The sequence below is a fragment of the Falco cherrug genome, chromosome 9 (genome assembly GCF_023634085.1).
Source record: "Falco cherrug isolate bFalChe1 chromosome 9, bFalChe1.pri, whole genome shotgun sequence".
Taxonomy (NCBI): Eukaryota; Metazoa; Chordata; class Aves; order Falconiformes; family Falconidae; genus Falco; species Falco cherrug.
In genome coordinates, this window is record NC_073705.1 from 18,576,535 (window position 1) to 18,593,873 (window position 17,339).

At 45.0% G+C, this 17,339-nt stretch overlaps 2 protein-coding genes across 11 annotated transcripts in view; one reads left to right on the forward strand and one right to left on the reverse strand.

The window, feature by feature from the left end:
- SYNPO2L (synaptopodin 2 like) overlaps positions 1-12,691 on the reverse strand; it is a 41,643-nt gene extending 28,952 nt beyond the window's left edge. Inside the window, exon 1 of the mRNA XM_005443846.3 lies at positions 10,497-12,691. Within this exon, the coding sequence (XP_005443903.1) occupies positions 10,497-10,601 (105 nt within the window). The 5' untranslated portion in view covers positions 10,602-12,691. The remainder of the gene's footprint in view (positions 1-10,496) is intronic.
- Positions 12,692-12,791: 100 nt separating this feature from the next.
- The window catches only part of SEC24C (SEC24 homolog C, COPII coat complex component), a 39,107-nt gene continuing 34,559 nt past the window's right edge, over positions 12,792-17,339 (forward strand). For 3 of the 10 annotated variants that reach the window (XM_055720256.1, XM_055720258.1, XM_055720260.1), the window contains exon 1: positions 12,795-12,894. The gene's annotated coding sequence lies outside the window, so the exon portion shown is untranslated. Of the gene's footprint in view, positions 12,895-13,384; positions 13,865-17,339 lie in introns of those variants that run through there. The other 7 variants (XM_055720255.1, XM_055720259.1, XM_014283855.3 and 4 more) reach the window with 5 other exon arrangements.

Below are 17,339 nucleotides of genomic sequence, written 5' to 3' on the forward strand. Positions count from 1 at the left end.
TATTTAGACACTGGTATGTGGGGGGTGAACACACGCTGGGATGCTAAGTATAGAGTAATCCTGATAGTAACTCAGTGGCTTCACATCTTGCCTGAATACAGCCCAGGGAACCTGTCTTGAAACTTTGCAACCACTCTCCCTGCTGGTCAGCACCACTTCTTCATAAGAAAGGAAATACGCTGTGGGTGATCAGAAGCGGTTTGCAGTGCCTTTCAGGAATAAACTGTAATAGGTTCGTGCCACTTTCCCTCTTGCCTCCCCGAGGCACCTCCCACCTCCTCTCATCAGGAGAGCTCAGTCTTTAAGGTAGGAAGGCAAATTACATTATCAGTCTTCCCCTCATCTCCTAAAATCTTTCCAGCAACAATCTAGCAAACTCAGGCCAAGTCAGAGCTGTATACTCAGTACAGCTCATCTTCCCATCCAATGCCCTTTCCACTCTCTGATTACACCTCTCATCACACAGCTGCCCCCCTTCCCTCAGCAGCTACAATGCCATGGGGTCCAACACTCCATGGCAACCTGGCAGTTTAAATTTCATTCCCAGCCTTATGTGAAATGTAGTCCTGTCACAGGGTTCCCATGGAGAGGTAAGAACTGCCTTGTTGTAGTATAAAGCAGTATAAAGCATTACCAAAAGGGAATGAACTCGGGCAGGAGCCGACCAGCATTTGGGTCTGCTCCTCCCAGAACTTCCCACTCAGCTGAACCACAAATGCAGTACTTGCTAGATACAAGAGCAGAAACAAACACCCTCCACCTCTTCTTTCTGAACTTCTGTATTGACATCATTTTCGTTACTGGAACAGTTTGTTTCTCCTCGAAGGCCACGCTTCATCTTTACTTGTCCAAGGAAGGATACCCCTGTGGCTAAAGCACTACAGTGGGATTCAGGAGACCTGGATGACTTTTTGTGTGACCTTGAATAAAACAGTGAGACTGTGAGACATACATGACAGGAGCTTGGAAATCAGGACATTTTTCAATAGTCTTTTGCTCTGGCTCTTAAATTTTGTCTCAGCTGCCCACCTGAACAGAGAGATCCACTAATATGCTTTTTCTGTGCCTTGTCTGTTAGGTATGTGAATAACATCACATCTTCATGGCAATGCCGTATTCTTCTTGGAAGCTATTTTAGAGGAGAATATTTACTCTAATCCATTATAATTACACTAACCATTACAATTACACTTCTCTATTTAGTTCCAATAACTTCCTGACCAAACACTGTATTCCTGTTTAAGAGGTAATGCTGGATGACTTGCCTCTTGGTAAAGTAGGTCCAGCTCTCTGCAGACCTACTTCACAGGTCATCCACAGTGAAGCTTAATTAAGGAGTCTTTGTATAGAGAAAGAAGAGAGAGTACACACACTTTCTGGGGTGAACACAGCAAGGGAGGGTGGTGAAAGAAGGTCTCTCGGGTGGCAGGGCAGACTTGGGTGGCTTCTGGGCAAGAGGTTTAGAGATCAAGCTTGCTAGTGGCCGAGGATGCTGGTGCTGCCAATCGATTAAGTACACATGAGGCTACTGTAATACGTTACTTCCCAGAGTGTACTGGTGAGGGGGATAATGCTGTTCAGTGTGGGAAAGAGAGAACAGCTTCTTCTTCGGTGTACTAGTCTTAATTCTGATTTGTACCAGAGGATACAAGCTGATAAAAAACAAATGCAAGCAATCAGGGGTTGTTAGTTTTCTCTCTCTGTTGAAATCAAGTGCCTTAATACAAGCGGTGGGGGGGAAGAGATAAACAACTGCAAACAATTCACATTCTTTGTGCCTGAGCAAAGGGTTTAGCAAGGGACTTGTTGCTGCAAACAAGTATCTAGCCAGAGTTGGCTGCAGGTAGATAAAAAGAGGCTTTATCTCCATGGTCTTCTGTTACCTAACAGATTAGCTGAAAAGTGAGTGAAGTGTAATACCAGTGACAATAATGCCACATGTACCAGAAGAGGTACTAAAAGTACTTGATAAGCATTTTACTCTAAACAGAGTAAACAGCAGGATATCAAGGGTTTTTTTTGAAGCAAGGATTCAGAAGGAACAGGTATGTTTGTCAAAAAGCAGGAATCCCAGTGCCCACATCTAATTGCCAGGAGAAAAGAAACTGTTCAGAAGAAACACGCTTATACATGTCCCCTGTAAGTCCTCTTCTAGAGGCTCGGCCTTGCTCCTTTTAACATAAAAGATTTTAGGATCAAAATCTAAGGGAGTTAGAGCTCATTAAGCAAATCTAGCCACTAAAATGTCTTCTTAAAGAGACAGGCACTGAACTGGGACAGAAAGAGTGAGGCAGCCTTGAACATAGGCCAGAGTCATCCAGAGACATGGCTTCAGTCCTCCAGAACAAGGTGTTCTCAGCCTTAGCACTGCACACTGGTACTGTGCTCTAAAGGGCAGGGAGGATATACAAGCTCTGAATAAAACCCTTACTCAGAACAGAGGACTCTTTTCAGCTGCTACGAATTGTTGAACAGCAGCAGTCTTAAGTATAATACGCCTCCACAGTATTTACACTGAGACAGGGCAAACTGGAAGACATACCTACTACTATTTTGATAGAATGAGAACACAACAAAAAAACCCTTATGTCTGCAAAAAGTTACTGTACAGGAGCATTCGCCATATTTGTAAGTGTGGGTTACTGTACCAAAATGCAGCACCCACTAACCCTAAGAGAGCCTCTCAGGAACGGTCTGAGGAGGATAAGCACCATTGTTCTGCAGTGGCAAGCACAGGATCAGCCACAGGTACGGATTAGACAAGTACTCCATTCACCTGAAGGAATTTCTTGGGAACTTTGGTACAGAGACCTTCCAATGCTTTGCATTTTGTAGCACAGGCATCTTGTAGCAAAGGCATCCTGTAGGTGTGAACGTGCAGGAAAAAAACAGGCTCAGCCTTCATAGATGTGTTCAGTAGTTCTAGCAAGCAGCAGGTTGAATAATGCCAGCGAATGAACCTGGGCTCTGGACCACAACTGCCTGTAGCATTAAACGGTTGAAGTGATCCTTGGCACATATTTGGCTCAGGCCAGCTAATGCTTTCCAGAACAATTCCCAGGCATACTTTGGGAGCTAGAACAGACCATACCCAGAGCCACTGCCTGTGGGCAGCTTGCATGTGGCCATCTTGTTTGGGAGAACAGGTTAATTGCTTGGCTTCATTCCACTCTGTAGCAGCTAGCATCGGTGCCAGAGAGTGGTCCCAAGTACATTGAATGCACCAGGTATAGATGTAGCTTGTATAGTTTCACCACAACTGATGACAGTCATCTGTCAAGAGAATCTTCCAGGACTCCTGCCTGCTAATAGGCAAATAGGATGTGAAGATGAAACTGCTCAGACTCTTCACCTCTGCAAGGAGGAGAGAGAAGGCTTTTCTAGCAGTGTTCTTCAAACAGAAGTCTTGGACAACTTGTGCAAGCAAAAAGCAACGGGCAGCACAGCTGTGGTCACACAGCAGAGGAGAAACAATTCAGGACAGTAATGTATGAAAGACCAGGAGCCAAGTTCACACTTTGTCAAAAGCATGATTGCCTCATGTCCTTTGGAGGGAAGGTCGGAAGCGAAAATAAAGAATAAACACAGAGTGAAGTGGCTTGGGCAGTGAGAAAGGAATAGTTCAATAAATGGTTAAAGACTATCTGAGAGTAAACAAAGAGTATAAATCAAGATGCTAACAGTTAGAGGGAATGGCATAACCACCGATCCAGTCCACCCACACGATCTGCTCTCTGTACTTATTTTGGGAGGGAGTTCCTGTGTAAGGTTACTTCCCTCGCAGGTTGCTCCAAGCCCCACTGAGGCACAAGGAATTGCAAACCAAACCATTAGCTGATACAACGAGCAATGATGATTTGCAACCATAATAACCTGGATTTCTGTTTAGACCACCTTTTTATCATTGTCCTGAGGGTCCTATCCCCTCATCTCTGTTGGGAAGGAAGAGCTCGGGTCCCCTTCCAGACTCTGCACCTTGCTCACTGCTGTCCCACTGCTGTGCAGAGCTTGCAGCTCTCTGGCCAGACAGCAACCGTGGAGCCCCCCACATTCCCCCAGCATGTGGTGACTGCCTGGGTCCAGCTGCTCCTTGGAAAGTTCCACAGGTGCCGCAGCCCATGTTCCCTCACTGGCAGCCAAGGATGGCACCTGCCTAAGCACTGACAGGCCATAAAACATGCCCAGGAGCCCTCCCAAAGCTGCCTGAGGCACTCCTTCCACAGCCTGGCAGACACATTTCACCCTCCAAAACCAGCGTTAGTGACTGATACAGACTAGGCTGCCAGCAGTGCTTTTTTAGGTGTGACAGTAAACATTTGTGAAAACAGAGGAAGAACAGCCTGCCCACTGAAAAGGGGAGAGGAAGAGAAGGTGCTTGCCAATCTGGAAGCCATCAGGCCTATTTGGGTTAGAGCTGGCACCTCTGGCAGGAATAATGTCACATGTCATGTGAATGAGACAGAGCAGCCAGGCTGTGGGTCACAGGGACCAGCGAGATGGCATACAGGCAGCATGGGTAGCTGGCAGAGGAGGCAGTAGAAACAGTGAATTGTCTGCAGAGAAACATACAGGAGAAAGTGGGGATATGTGAGAAAGAAGTAAAAAGGAGGTTGCAATGAACTGTCCTTAAATGACTAAACAATTCTTGCTTTAGAAGCTATACAGTCCTGCGTCACTGCTTCCCCTAACAATTCACTGCACTGCTGCGGAGTATTCGTACAAAACAGGGAACTGAAAGGAGCCTGTTGAGTTATGAGCGCTAATCCCCTGTTGTTTCAGGTGCCGTATTATTTAGTCCAGTTCATAAACTGATTGCAGAAGAGTTTCAGTTCTTTTTCTAGACTGGAAAGTTGCTGCTGAACCTCCCTGGTTAGTTGTTTTGTGCACATTTGGTCAGTGACAATGCTGTCCTATATTTGAGCAGTGCTGCTGGTTATTTGCCCAACATCTGTTTGTAGACAGCAATTATATCTTTCAACCTTTTGCTAGGTGAAAGAAGCCGTCTCTCCTCCCCTCTCTTTCTACAGCTGCTCTACTTTACATTCATGTTTCTTGAAAGTGTCTGGCTCCATAGGTGTGATGTTTCTAGAGAATTCCCACTTGTGCATTAGACAGTAACATCAGTGCCTTCCTATCTCAGTTAGATACGGCTACCTGAAGCTCATTTGTTTACATTTGCCTTTTTTTCAGAGAGGCATCATTTTCACTGGCTCCTTATCCTCTTGTGATGCAATAATATGCCCAGGCCTTTCTCCTCTACTATCAGTACCAGCTGGAAAGCCTCCAGTTTCCACTTATTTCTTCAGTATTACTCGTGCACAAGACTGTGCTGGAGGTACAAGTAGCTTCCTTGTTTTGTTTAGTAAGTGACTGGGTTTCTCCCTCATGGAATAAATCTTGTTTTGTAGCAACAAACAAACCTAAAGGCAAGCTTGCATGCACTTGTGCCATCTTAAAGCTGCCCTGATCATCTTTGTAAAAATTATTTCCCTAATATAGTTATATGTTATGTTTCTGCTTTGGTTGATTATGGGCTTAATGCTTATGTCCCATCTTATGACTTTTCTCAGATGAGCTATTTTGCTTTTTGTTTAAAGTGCATTTGATGCACATATCCTTATTGCAAAGAAATCCTCCAGGAACCTGATAGTATTGCTCTCCCATACTCACTTTTCAGAATGGGTGAACCTTCTTGTTACTTACAGTTTCTCTTTGCAAGAAATGCTGTACATGTCAGAACCATGTACTTTTCCCTCAGTCTTTCTAAAATAAAAATCTTGCCATCTGTGGATCATTTTTGTTTCTTGCTTTTTATGCTTATCTTTCTTCCCTGATGACTATTTCTGGCTGAAGATTAGTTGTGTTGTGTTGCTGTGTGCACCACAGCTACTGAGCTATACCAAATGAGCTTTATTTCGGTAAGGGGTAGTGTAAACTCCCACTGTACTTTATCTGCTTTGCCACGTAAGAGTTAAAAGGTTCATTAAGAATCACAATAAGCCGAACATGAATGCACACTAGTTCAATTGATTTCGCTTGAAAGGACATTGCTGTAACTAAGAACAAAACGGAGATTTTATTTTCCTTTTGTGGTTTTTTACTCTTTGTTTCTCTAGTTCTCTGTATTCCAAGTCTTCCTCGTTGCTGCAGAATTATTCATGTGCTCTGTTGACGTTTGATCCTGCTGTGTATCTGCCTGCTGAGCATATCGATGTCTGCTGTTCTTTCAGCTTACTCATTACTGAGTTGATATTTTAATACAACCCTAATTTAAAAATTATCTATTCTTTCCAGCTGAGGGCTCCCCAGACACTAATAAATTTTCTTTTGTTTCTTCTTGTTTCACCACTCTTACAATATCTGTTTTGATAAGACTGAATTGTTGAGGTACCCCTTTCATATACACGTCAGTATGGTATCATTCACGTACACATCAGACATTTTTAGCACCCAGACACTGCAAATGATTGTTTGGGTAGAACAAAATAGTGTGTACTCTTGTAGGCAAGTTTAAGATGAAAGGAATAGACATTTACAGTCACAAATCTGGAACTATACAGTCAGTTGGAATTAATACCGACATTTCAGTCTTGCTTATGTTATTTCAATTTGAGCTTTTTCTTCAATATCTATTGGGCACTGCTGGAAGAAGCAAGAGTGTTTCCCTGATCCCGAGGCGGGCAGAGCTGCTTTGGCTCCACAAGGTTACCTGAACATGAAGTTAGTTATGTATGACCCAAGAAGCTGTCCACAAGTATGTAATTCCAGCATCTTACTCTAGGCATGTCCCTGAACCTGTCTAACCCACAGGGAGTCAGATGGCACGGAAGCTCTGTGGCAGCTGGATCCAGCATGTGAAGATCCAGCTGCTTTTCTACCCCTTTGTACCAGCTGGACTGAGGTTTAGAATTGATCCTTTGCTTGGTCAGATGGTTTAAACTACAGCTATGCATCCATCCCTTCAGTCGGTAGAAAAATGGGTTCACACTCCACTTTCAACATGTTCATTTACTTTATTTAGTTGCAGCCAGTTGGATACTTTGCACTAGAAAGGATGGTTTAAAATGCCTGCGCTTGCTGTACATTCTGAGTTAGCTGCAACTTGAAAAAAGACATTAATTTCAGCCATCATTGTGAACATCTCAGGATGAAACAAGCAATTGAGAGGCCCACCAATGTATTTGAAGAGCATTGAGAATAATGTTGAAAAAATTCTAATGTCATTAAATATCATCTCATCTCCAAAAAAAACCCCCAAAAAACAAAAGGAAAGAAAAGACCATACAGTGGACCCAAAGAATTTTCAGGAAAACCAAAAAAAAGATACCAAGAACAGCAATTAGTGATTGATTTTATCATAATCTCCATGTAGAGAAGCAATAAAAAGATGGTGATGATGTAAACTTTAGAAAGAAGAAAGGCAAGAAGACTCTATGATGTGTAAACTGATCATGGAAGATGATGAATTATGCAGGGCGTTACAATACAACATGAGTGACTCAGACAGGAAATCCCACCTTGTGCAACATTTAGTCTTTGGAATGCCTAGCTGCTTGATGTTATCAAATCTTCATTAGGAAACCATTTAAGATTTAGTCAGACAAGTAAAGCACTAGCTGCTCACAAATAATTACCTGTTTATGTGTGGGGTAAACCACCAGGGCTGTCAATTCTTATGAACTTCACAGAGCATGCTGATAATCAGCTGGGGTGAAAGAATTTCCCTCCGCATTGCATTACTAGAAAATGAGATGCATTGGTGAAGCTTACAACTTTCTCTGAAACACGTGCAGGAAACAAAGGGAAAAGGAAGCAGGACATGGAGTGACTGGTAACCTAGTCTGGTCTAACAATTCCAGGATCTCTACATGACTACAATGCATATCATTTATATATAACTTGTTACACTCGATTCATTTCCCACATTAGCTTTTTACCAATTTTTTTCATCAAGAAGGGTATACAGAAACAATTTGACTTGGCATCCAAGGGTAAGCATCTTTCCTTAGTGTTACTACTATGACTTTTCTAGTCTAGAAGTCGAAATTACCTAAATTGACAGCACTGGAATCCCCTGAGACACCAGCTGTACCTACTCAGTTATCTCCAGGCACCTTTCAGATATTCAAGCCTGTATCTCTTACCACATTGTCTCTAGATTCATCCATGTTCCTGTTCTGTCCCTCTCCATTCTGTCCAAACCTACAGGTTTTGCTGTAAGAACCAAAGCGCTAATATTTCTGTTCTGCTAAGGCAATCAGCTTACTAATAAACCCTCTCATTTGTCTAATCTGTCTCTCCATACACAAACAACACATTCCTCGCCATACTAATGAACATCGCGTTGTTATGTGACCTTATCTGTGCTAAGCAGGCTCAATCTCAGTGACAACTCTCCCTGACCACACTTCCCGGTGCTGCCCAGTGGCACTGATCTCCTGGATGGAGGCCGAACAGAGCAAATTGCTCATCCACATAAGTCCCAGCTCTAAGAAACCCATAGAGAAACAGACAATACTGCCCTGTTTCTCTGTGCTATATCATATGGCCACAATCCCTGGTCAGGCTTCTGTAGTGATGGGATCATTCCCATCTTTGGCTCCTAAAATATCCAGACAGACAGTGTTAATGATGTTAAGAGTTTTGGAAGATGCTTTTCAGGCATCATTTTGGCCCAGATTTCATCCTGCTGGTGTCAACTGCAGAAGAATGAAGAGTTGATATTTGAGCTCAAAGAGGCGAAAACTGAGATTCAAATCTCTACTCTCTGCATAGTGAGAGGATGACAGTTAGGTTACTCCATGACTCCTGGGGGTTTATTCTCTTCTAAGCAGTTTACATTCAGACATGATCTCACTGGGTTCCTGGTAAGGATCTGCAAATTCTTTCTTTGGAGACTTTTTAAATGGTGGTGCCCTTAAGACTGTGAGAAAGTATGGTCACCTGGATGCCATTAAATTCTGGACAGTAACAGACCTAAATATTAATTATAAAATCAAAGTCCTGCTTGAAAAACGATGTGTACTTTGAGCCTCAAATGGATTTGTATGAATTATATTTTCCATAATTATTTTTTATGCAATATCCCAGTATTGTAAAACACATATATATTCGTATTTCTAGGCTTAAGGTATGACACCCAGCTCTGGGTGAGAGCTACTTTGAGTTAATACCTTTCTGGAAGTGCTATTAATCCTTGAGCAGTATTCCATTCACTTAAGATGCAACTTAGCCTGGGTAATGGCTAGTTCTTGCCACTGTGCAGTCCTGAGTAATCTTTGTAAGACACTCAGTATCTCCTCCCTCTTCAGTCCCAATTTCCTGTCTACTGGGGGAAAAACAAGAGTCAAAATAATCCTAGACTCTATAGAGTTTATGTGGCCACTGAAAATCCCATTTTCCTAACAAATACTGATACAGATATCTGTTTCAAGGATATTGAGTCTTTCTCTTCAGCACTTGAATCTCTATGAGTATGTGCTGAAGTTGTTTTCTTGGAGAAAAATCTTCTTTCTCTATGTAAGAAACATCCACTTCAGGGCCAAGCTATGGGATTCCAAACCATTTGGCAGAAATTACAAGCAAACACTCCTTGACCTGGGGTGAGCCAAATGACACAGAACATTTCATTTTCAAACTCTCTATCAGAGACACAGTCTACTTACGGAAACAGAAGGAGCTGGGCATAGCATTTTTTCATTCCTGCTGCTGGGTGCCTTCCAGTCAGACATCCCAAGATATCATTGTGTCAAGGCTATTGCAGCTGTTATGAGCTTAATAAACAGAGGACTTTTTTCCTAATTTTGAAACTACTTGGTAGTCTTAGAACAGTAACAGCTGCTTATTAAAAGTAGTACAACTCAAGGTTCCTATTTATTCCTTTTTTATTATTTCATCTCCCATCCAAACAACTGCTTTTCTTTAACTCTTGAAATGGACCAATATTTGCTGCTTAGAGCATCAAAAATATTCACTTCAGACATTACTGAGAAAGTTTCACCAACAGAAGAGACCTAAGAAATGTGCATCTATTTTGAAATCTGGAATATAGTAACAAAGCATTAGGGATAGTTGAACTGAATTACAAATATGGCTTTTGTTGCTTCCATTTAATTTTTTTTCTTTCTTTAGCTGGACGTCTCACACAAGCACCAAAGCTTCCAAATTTGAGCCCTTTTTCCTGCTCTGTCACTATAGTTATCTCTCTGCTGACAAATGGGAAAAGCTGTACAGATTATAAAGTGTCTGAGCTGTACAGACCTGCACTGAAGCAGGTCTTCACCTGACGCTGGTCTCTACCTCAGCAGCATCCATTTCAGGACCCGTATCCCACCCCTCACCCTACCTGACCATTCCACCCAAGTTTTTCTTTTAAGATCTGCTGCCACAGTAAGGAGTTCCTGCATTCCTTAACAGTAGTGAAGATGCCAGACTCAGTAGGGATATCAGAGTTCAACAGAACAACTCTGCCCTCAGTTCACATCTCGAGGTCCTACCTTTGACACCTGAAGGGGTCTTTTCTGCTCTGAACCCCCTTGCAGCCGGAAACCCCAGGGGGCACCTCCAGACAGAGTGATGAGCATTTCTTCTTCAGCTCCCATGATTACTGTGCTTTGGATGTTTTTTGTCTTCCCAACTTCAAAACAGACTCCAGTTCTTAACAGACAGTATCTTCTACTCCCATCTTCACAGTTCCCACCACAACTCTCCAGTCCCCCAAAAGGCCCTCTGCTCACTTTCTCCTTTGAGTTCACTCACACACAGGAGAGTTGAGACTGTCAAGCCCAGCCTTCACTGCTCTGCTGGACTCTCAGCTGCTGCTCTGCCTATGATTAGACATTTGATTCTGCTCTTGGTAAGGGGCCAGAGTTGTCCTATACACGTGTCATGTCAATCTCACCCTCTGTGCCCCCCCACATACATGATGGATCTCTCACCGGAGCGTGGCTGAAAATAGCACACCTCCTGTCTCTCCAGAGCTTTGTCTGACACTCTTAAAGCTGGAAGCATTTCAGTGAAAATTTTATTTCCACTTCCCATTCCAAATGCAAACCCTGGAGTGACCCAGCACTCGGGATTCATTAGCATGAGCTTCAGGCAAGGATATGACACAGGCACAAACTTGTGTAAGATCAGGTGCACCTGACCCTGAGAAACTGAACAAAAACAGCTTGCAAGTGATGTGCTATCCACTTGTGTTTTCTCTGTGCAGCTAGTGTTACTACACAGTAGCACTATGTGTCTGTCCCAAAAACCACGGGCAGACTATAGATTTAACGTGCTCCCTCTGCAGCTTGCTGCTCCCTGACATCCCCAACAGCCACTCCTAATATTAGACACTGGAACCAGAATAGCCAGGATTAGCTACACAGATGGGATTCAAACAGTTCTCTGCAGGGCACCGCATAGTCCCAAATGGCCAAAAGAACAGCATCGCAGCTGGGTCACAGACAGACCTTTAACCTTTAAAGGTGATCTAGTCCAACCCCCCTGCCATGAGCAGGGACATCTTCAACTAGATCAGGCTGCTCAGAGTCCCGTCCCACCTGGCCTGGAGCATTTCCAGGGATGGGACATCCACCACCTCTCCGGGCAGCCTGTGCCAGTGTTTCACCACCCTCACTGTCAAAAATTTCTTCCTTGTATCTGGTCTAAAGCTACCCTTTTGTTGTTTAAAATTATTACCCCTTGTCCAATCACTACAAGGTCTACTAAAAAGCCTGTCCCAATCTTTCTTACAAGCCCCCTCTAAATACTGAAAGGCACAGTAAGGTCTTCCAGGGCCTTCTCTTCTCCAGGCTGAACAACCCCAGCTCTCCCAGCCCGTCTGTGCAGCAGAGGTGTCTGTCCCTGACCATGTCCATTGCCCTCTGGACCCGTTCCAACGGCTTCCTGTCTCTCCTGTGCTGGGGCTCCAGAGCTGTATGCAGCACTGCAGCGGGGGGGTCTCACCAATGCCGACTCCTTCACTACTTTTCTTTTAGGACCCCGACAGACAAGACCTCCTGGCTATCCCGAGGCACCTTGATCCCCCAGAGTTACAGGAGGAATAAAATTCATGTTCCCCCTTTGCTACAGGTCTTAAAACATATTTTTCTGTTCAGATCCAGGGGACATACTTTTCCTTCTTCTGCACGTGTGTAGGTCTCAGTGACTAACAAACGCTTCACAGCTCGCTGCTGCACGCTCAAACCCTAACAGGCGAGGGACGCGGTTTTGCTGCGCCACCAGCGGCTCCATCGCCGCCCTTGCACCGCCGCGGGGCCGGTAGACAACGTTACCGGGCAGCGAACAGCCCTTGCACCACCACGGCCACTGGGTGCAGGAGGGGCCCGGAACCCCTCGGCAAGGCCCGCCCCAGGCCGCTGGCTAGACGCAGGGCCCGCAACACCGAGGCCCAGCCGTGCCGTCCGCCCTAGCTCGGCCGTTCCTGCGGCCGAACACCGGTTCTCGGCCCGTGCGAGAGGCTGAGGAAACAGTCCCCACGGCTGTGCCCCCCGCCACGGCCGGGGCCGTCCCCGCGGGGCTGCCCGAGGCCAAGGGGCGGGGCAGGGCACGGCGGGGCAAGCGCGGCCTGGCCTGGCCATCGGCTGCGGAAGAGGCGGCCGGACCTGCCGGCACCGCCGCGGCCGGGCCCAGCGAGGGCCCAGAACGAGAGCACTCCCACCGCACGGGCCCGCGACGGCTCGGCCGCTATCCGCCGCCGGCGTGACGTCAGCACGGCGGGCGGAGGCGGTGCGCGCGCTGCCTGGCCGAGGGCGCCTGCGCAGCATCCGGGCGCTGCCGGGAGGGGCGCGGCGGCGGCCGGGGGTTGGCGGGGAGTGCGGACGTGGCAGGCGGCGGGCGGGGGAGTGCCGTGGCCGGGAACCGGAAGCGGGCCCGGCAGCAGCGGCGGTGAGTGAGGCCGCGGGGCGGCTCTCGGGGTCGGCGGCGGGGGACACCGGCCGTACGGGTGCCCCCGGGGCGGCCGAGCGGCTGGCACCGGGCCCGGCGCCTCGGTCGGGGCCTGGGCCTGAGGCGCTGCCGCTCCCCTCCCCGGCCCGCCGCGCCCGGCCTCCGCAGGGCCTGGGCTTTTTCCTGTAACGCGTCCCGGCGGGAGCTCCGTGGCTCGGTTTAGCGGGTGTCGGCCTGCGGGGCCTTCTCTGGGGCACGGGCTGCGCGGGGGGCAGCCGTCGGCGTCCCGCCCTGGTGCGGCGGGCCCCGGGGGCGACGAGCCGGACCGGCGCTCGCCCCCGGCGCGGTGTTTTGTGCCGGGCCGAGTGCGCGGTGAGGCAGGTGTCCCCTCTGCAGCGTCCCTAATCTCGGGTAATCCGCGGTCCTGCCCCCGGTTCCGTGCCGCTGGAGCTGCCGTTCGTTCCAGGCGTGTGGAGGGGGGGTCCCGTGCCCGGTGGCGGAGCCCGGCTGCGTTTGGCAGTACGACTTGGCGGCTGTCTGGGGCTTTGCGGGAGGAGGGAGGAAAGGGATGGAGGGGGCATGACCGAAATACAAGTGTAGTCTCGAAAAAGCGCTTATGTAAGGTTCCATGTCGATGGGCTTTAAACGTGTTTGTTTTATGGTGTTGGGGCTTGCTTTCTGTCTTTTGGAGCAATGCTCTTTTGTACTAGAATGAAATTTAGTTTCATTTCTTTTTGTTCTTGGGATGTACTTCAGTGTTTTTCAGTAGAGTCAGGTTGGTTTCATTTCTTTTTATTCTTGGGCTATATGTGTGTATTTTTCAGTGTATGCGTATGGTGTCTAAGCTCTGAAATCCTTATTGGAGAGACTTTGCAGCACCATCCAGACTGAGCCTCCCTGGTGACTGTCACACCGTCCCTGAAGTTCTGTTTAAATTTCCTGGCTGACGGAACTGGTTGCAGAAACATAGGTGAATTGCTTATGTCCACATCGGAAGTTATCCACCAGACTTAATATTTGTACTGTCATGTTAAAATACAGATTTTTTTTCAGTTTGGTACTCAGTGTTGGTTTTTAGACATTAATGTGATAGTTCGATAACAATATTTCTAGATCCTTTTCTGTAACAGGGTTCCTTAGGCAACTTTGCCAAATGTTGGGGGAAGGATGTTGAAGGAGAGAAGTTGCTATCTGACACATATGCAATGTTTATGTTCTTTACTGGCAGCATAAAATCACACCACTAGAATGGGGGGTGTCTCATTGCTGATAAAGTCTCGCTTATTAAGATGAAGTTGTCCTGAGTAGGTTTAGGGAACTTGGCATTAACCTTTTTTTTTTCTTTCCCCTCCCCTTCTACTAAAGTAGGTGTTCTGTTAGAAATATATGTGGTCTAGAGCCTCTCTCTTTAGAGGAGACTTATCTTCAATCACGTATATACACTGTCTGTGAAAGCATAAGCATTTCTGTCCAGTTTAGCGCATAAAAGTTTCTTGCTTCTGGAACTCCCCGTTTTCACTTGAAGCTGCATCGCTCAGGATTCTTTATTGCTATAGACAGGCTGTGGAGTGGACACCAATATAAAGAATATTTCTTCTCAGTGTGCTGTGATATTTGTTCCAGGTTCTAATTTCATGGCCAAAAGCTGAGTTATAGCAATGAACAGACATCTAAAGGGTTATTTCTTTAATGAGTCGTTTGATGCTTGAACCTCTTTGAATGTTTTCTCCTGCTACTATAGGACTATATTTTCTTCCTGTAATACTTATTATCAGGAGGGTCAAAAATCCAAGAAAGAATTGATGGTTGGCTAAGGAAGGGCAAGGTACAAGGAGTGATTAAAAGTGATCAACCACAAGGTCTCCGCAGAAAAGAGAAGGTGGATGTTTCTTGTTCTTTAGGTTTGAAAAGCATTATTAGCAATGAACTGGGAAGATAGAGCTTGTTCATTTATGTTCAGCAAGATTCTGTGTTACCATAGAAAACACTAAAAGACAGTATACACTGGGCGGTGTGTGTTAGGGAAAGCTGAATCTGAAGTTCTTTGTTTCTTACGAGTGATAGGAATTGCGTAATGCATATTTGTGTAGAGGAAGTCAGAGTACAGAAATTTTGAGCAAAAGATGGCCAGTGCTACAATGTGTGTGAAGAAAACTGGTTTAACATTATAACATAGGTTTTAGTCTTATTCTGTATATCCCTATTTACCTGTTCTGCCTTCTGCACTCTTTAAACTACTCTTGTAACTTTTCCTAATCAATTACACTTGTGCGAAGCTCACAGAAATGAGTCAGATGACTTCACATGTTGTAACATATATGTGGAGGTAGCTCAGGAAGAGAGAAATCTTTCACTGTGGTTTTGTCTGTGTCATTTTTTTCAACGACTTTTGTCTCCACAGCGTTGCTGTCCAGTTCAAAAACTGAGCATTTTTCAAGTATTTCCTTAGAGTTTTATTATAGGGAGAGAGAGAGAGATGTAAATCAGTCCAAACAGGAGACTTATGTCAGCAAAGAGTGTAAAATCTTACTGAAGTAAGAATCCAGTGGTGGTGACAGGGGTTGGAAACTATGGTAGGTTTAAGATTAGGTCAAGACTAAGCTGTTTTTTTGTAGCCAGTTTTTAACCACTTTCACTCTTCTAACTTGTGTGTTGTATTGGACTTGCCCAAGATGATGAATCAGTCTAACAAAACGGTGTTTAATGCGGCCTTTCTTTAGAGGAACACAGAAGTGATCACACCTTAGATGTGAACCGTGATTTTTATGTCCTGAAGCCTGAAAGACCCTTTCAATCAGTCTGGGAAAGACTGGACTGTAAAAATCTGTTCCAGTACTGTTGTGTAAAGAAGTTCTAGCAGCTAATATGTCCTCTCTTCCCCTGAAGGTGTTTTCAGTGAAAATATGGTGGCTTCTGGACTTTCAGTAATAGTAGATTGTAAAGTTTCATTTTGAAAACTGTGTGTCTTATACTTCTCATGAACTGTTAAAACAGATGTTTCTGGCCATGACTCAAAATGCACAGATGAAGAAAATATTACCTGTGGTGTGACAATTTGAGTATCTGCCCAGATGGAAGGACAGAGCACCACAAAAATTCAGTGAAATTGGAGGCTCAGTTCCAGTAGTGCCATTTGGATTGATGTGGACAAATGTATGGGAGACATTGGTTATAATGGCCTTAGTGCTTCCAGATCAGTTGCCTGTCTCAGACTTCCAGAATTTTCTGTAGAAAATCAAAACAGGAGTTTCTTCTATCTGAAAAGAAACAAGTGTTCCATGAAAGGACTTAGCAGAGGCTTGTAGAGGACCTAGTCAAGCTGTCAATGAAACAAAAGCAGAGACATCTGCCTTCCAGAAGAGTGTTCTTGGCTCCAGAGTCTAGTTGCTTATAAGAGTAGCACAACTTTGCTACTTCTCCAGAAAGTTGTAGAACGGAAGCGTTAAAAGCACTGTAGGCAGTACTCTGACTTGGTCTCTGAGGATGCTTTCCCATCTGTTGGAAACAATTCTGATTTCTGTGTTCAGAAATGAAGCAGACAATTTCCTTCAGTTTCAGCATACTGTAGGAGGCTATACTGTTGTCTTGGTGGTTTGGGGGTTTGGGGTTGGGTTTTTTTGTTTTGTTTTTTTTAGGGTCAGTCTCCCTAGAAATTGAAACAAACAAGACTTATTTCTCTGGGACCAGTAAAAAAGGCACTAGCATCGTTCCGAAGGAAAGTAATTCTGCTGTATTCTTTAGAAAGCGATCAAAAAATGATGAGGTGAAGCTTTTTTGTTTCAAAAGGGAATTAACAGTGAATGCATACCATAAAAAATGATGAATATGTAGTTTTCAGTGATTTGGGAGATTTGCTGATTGAAACAAGCTCATATGAATCACTGGTTTTTGGTTTGTTGGTGGTTTTTGTTTTTTTTTTTAAACAGTGCAGGTTTTATGGCCTTTTTTTGTCTGCTTTGTTTGGATATGAAGGAATCTGGAAACTATTGTAAAAGCTAAAAGATTCCATGCCCCCCTGCTGCTGGACACCACACCTCCCCCCCAGTATTACTGTGTATTTTTTCCTCCCATCAGTTCATTGCTGATCTGCAGTGGTTGTCTTGTATAACAACATTACAGTATGAATTTTAGCTGCGTACCTATTTTGACCAAAACTTCAACTGCCTTTATGCAGAGAAATAGAAAACAGCATAGAGTGCTTCCTGCTTTGCAGGAAAATTATTTGTTATTTATGGTAATGACCACTTGTTGTCATAGTATTTTCCCAATAGCATGAGTCCTGTGTGCTTGAGCTTTGTGCTGAGTAGGAATGTGATGTTCAACAGCGTGTTTTAATATTATGTTTGGCTTAGTTTTGGTAATGTGTTACGACATGCAAAGGAATATCCTCAGGATTTTTATACTGTAACAGCCTGTTTCCTCCATTTATCCCTATCTGGTTTATG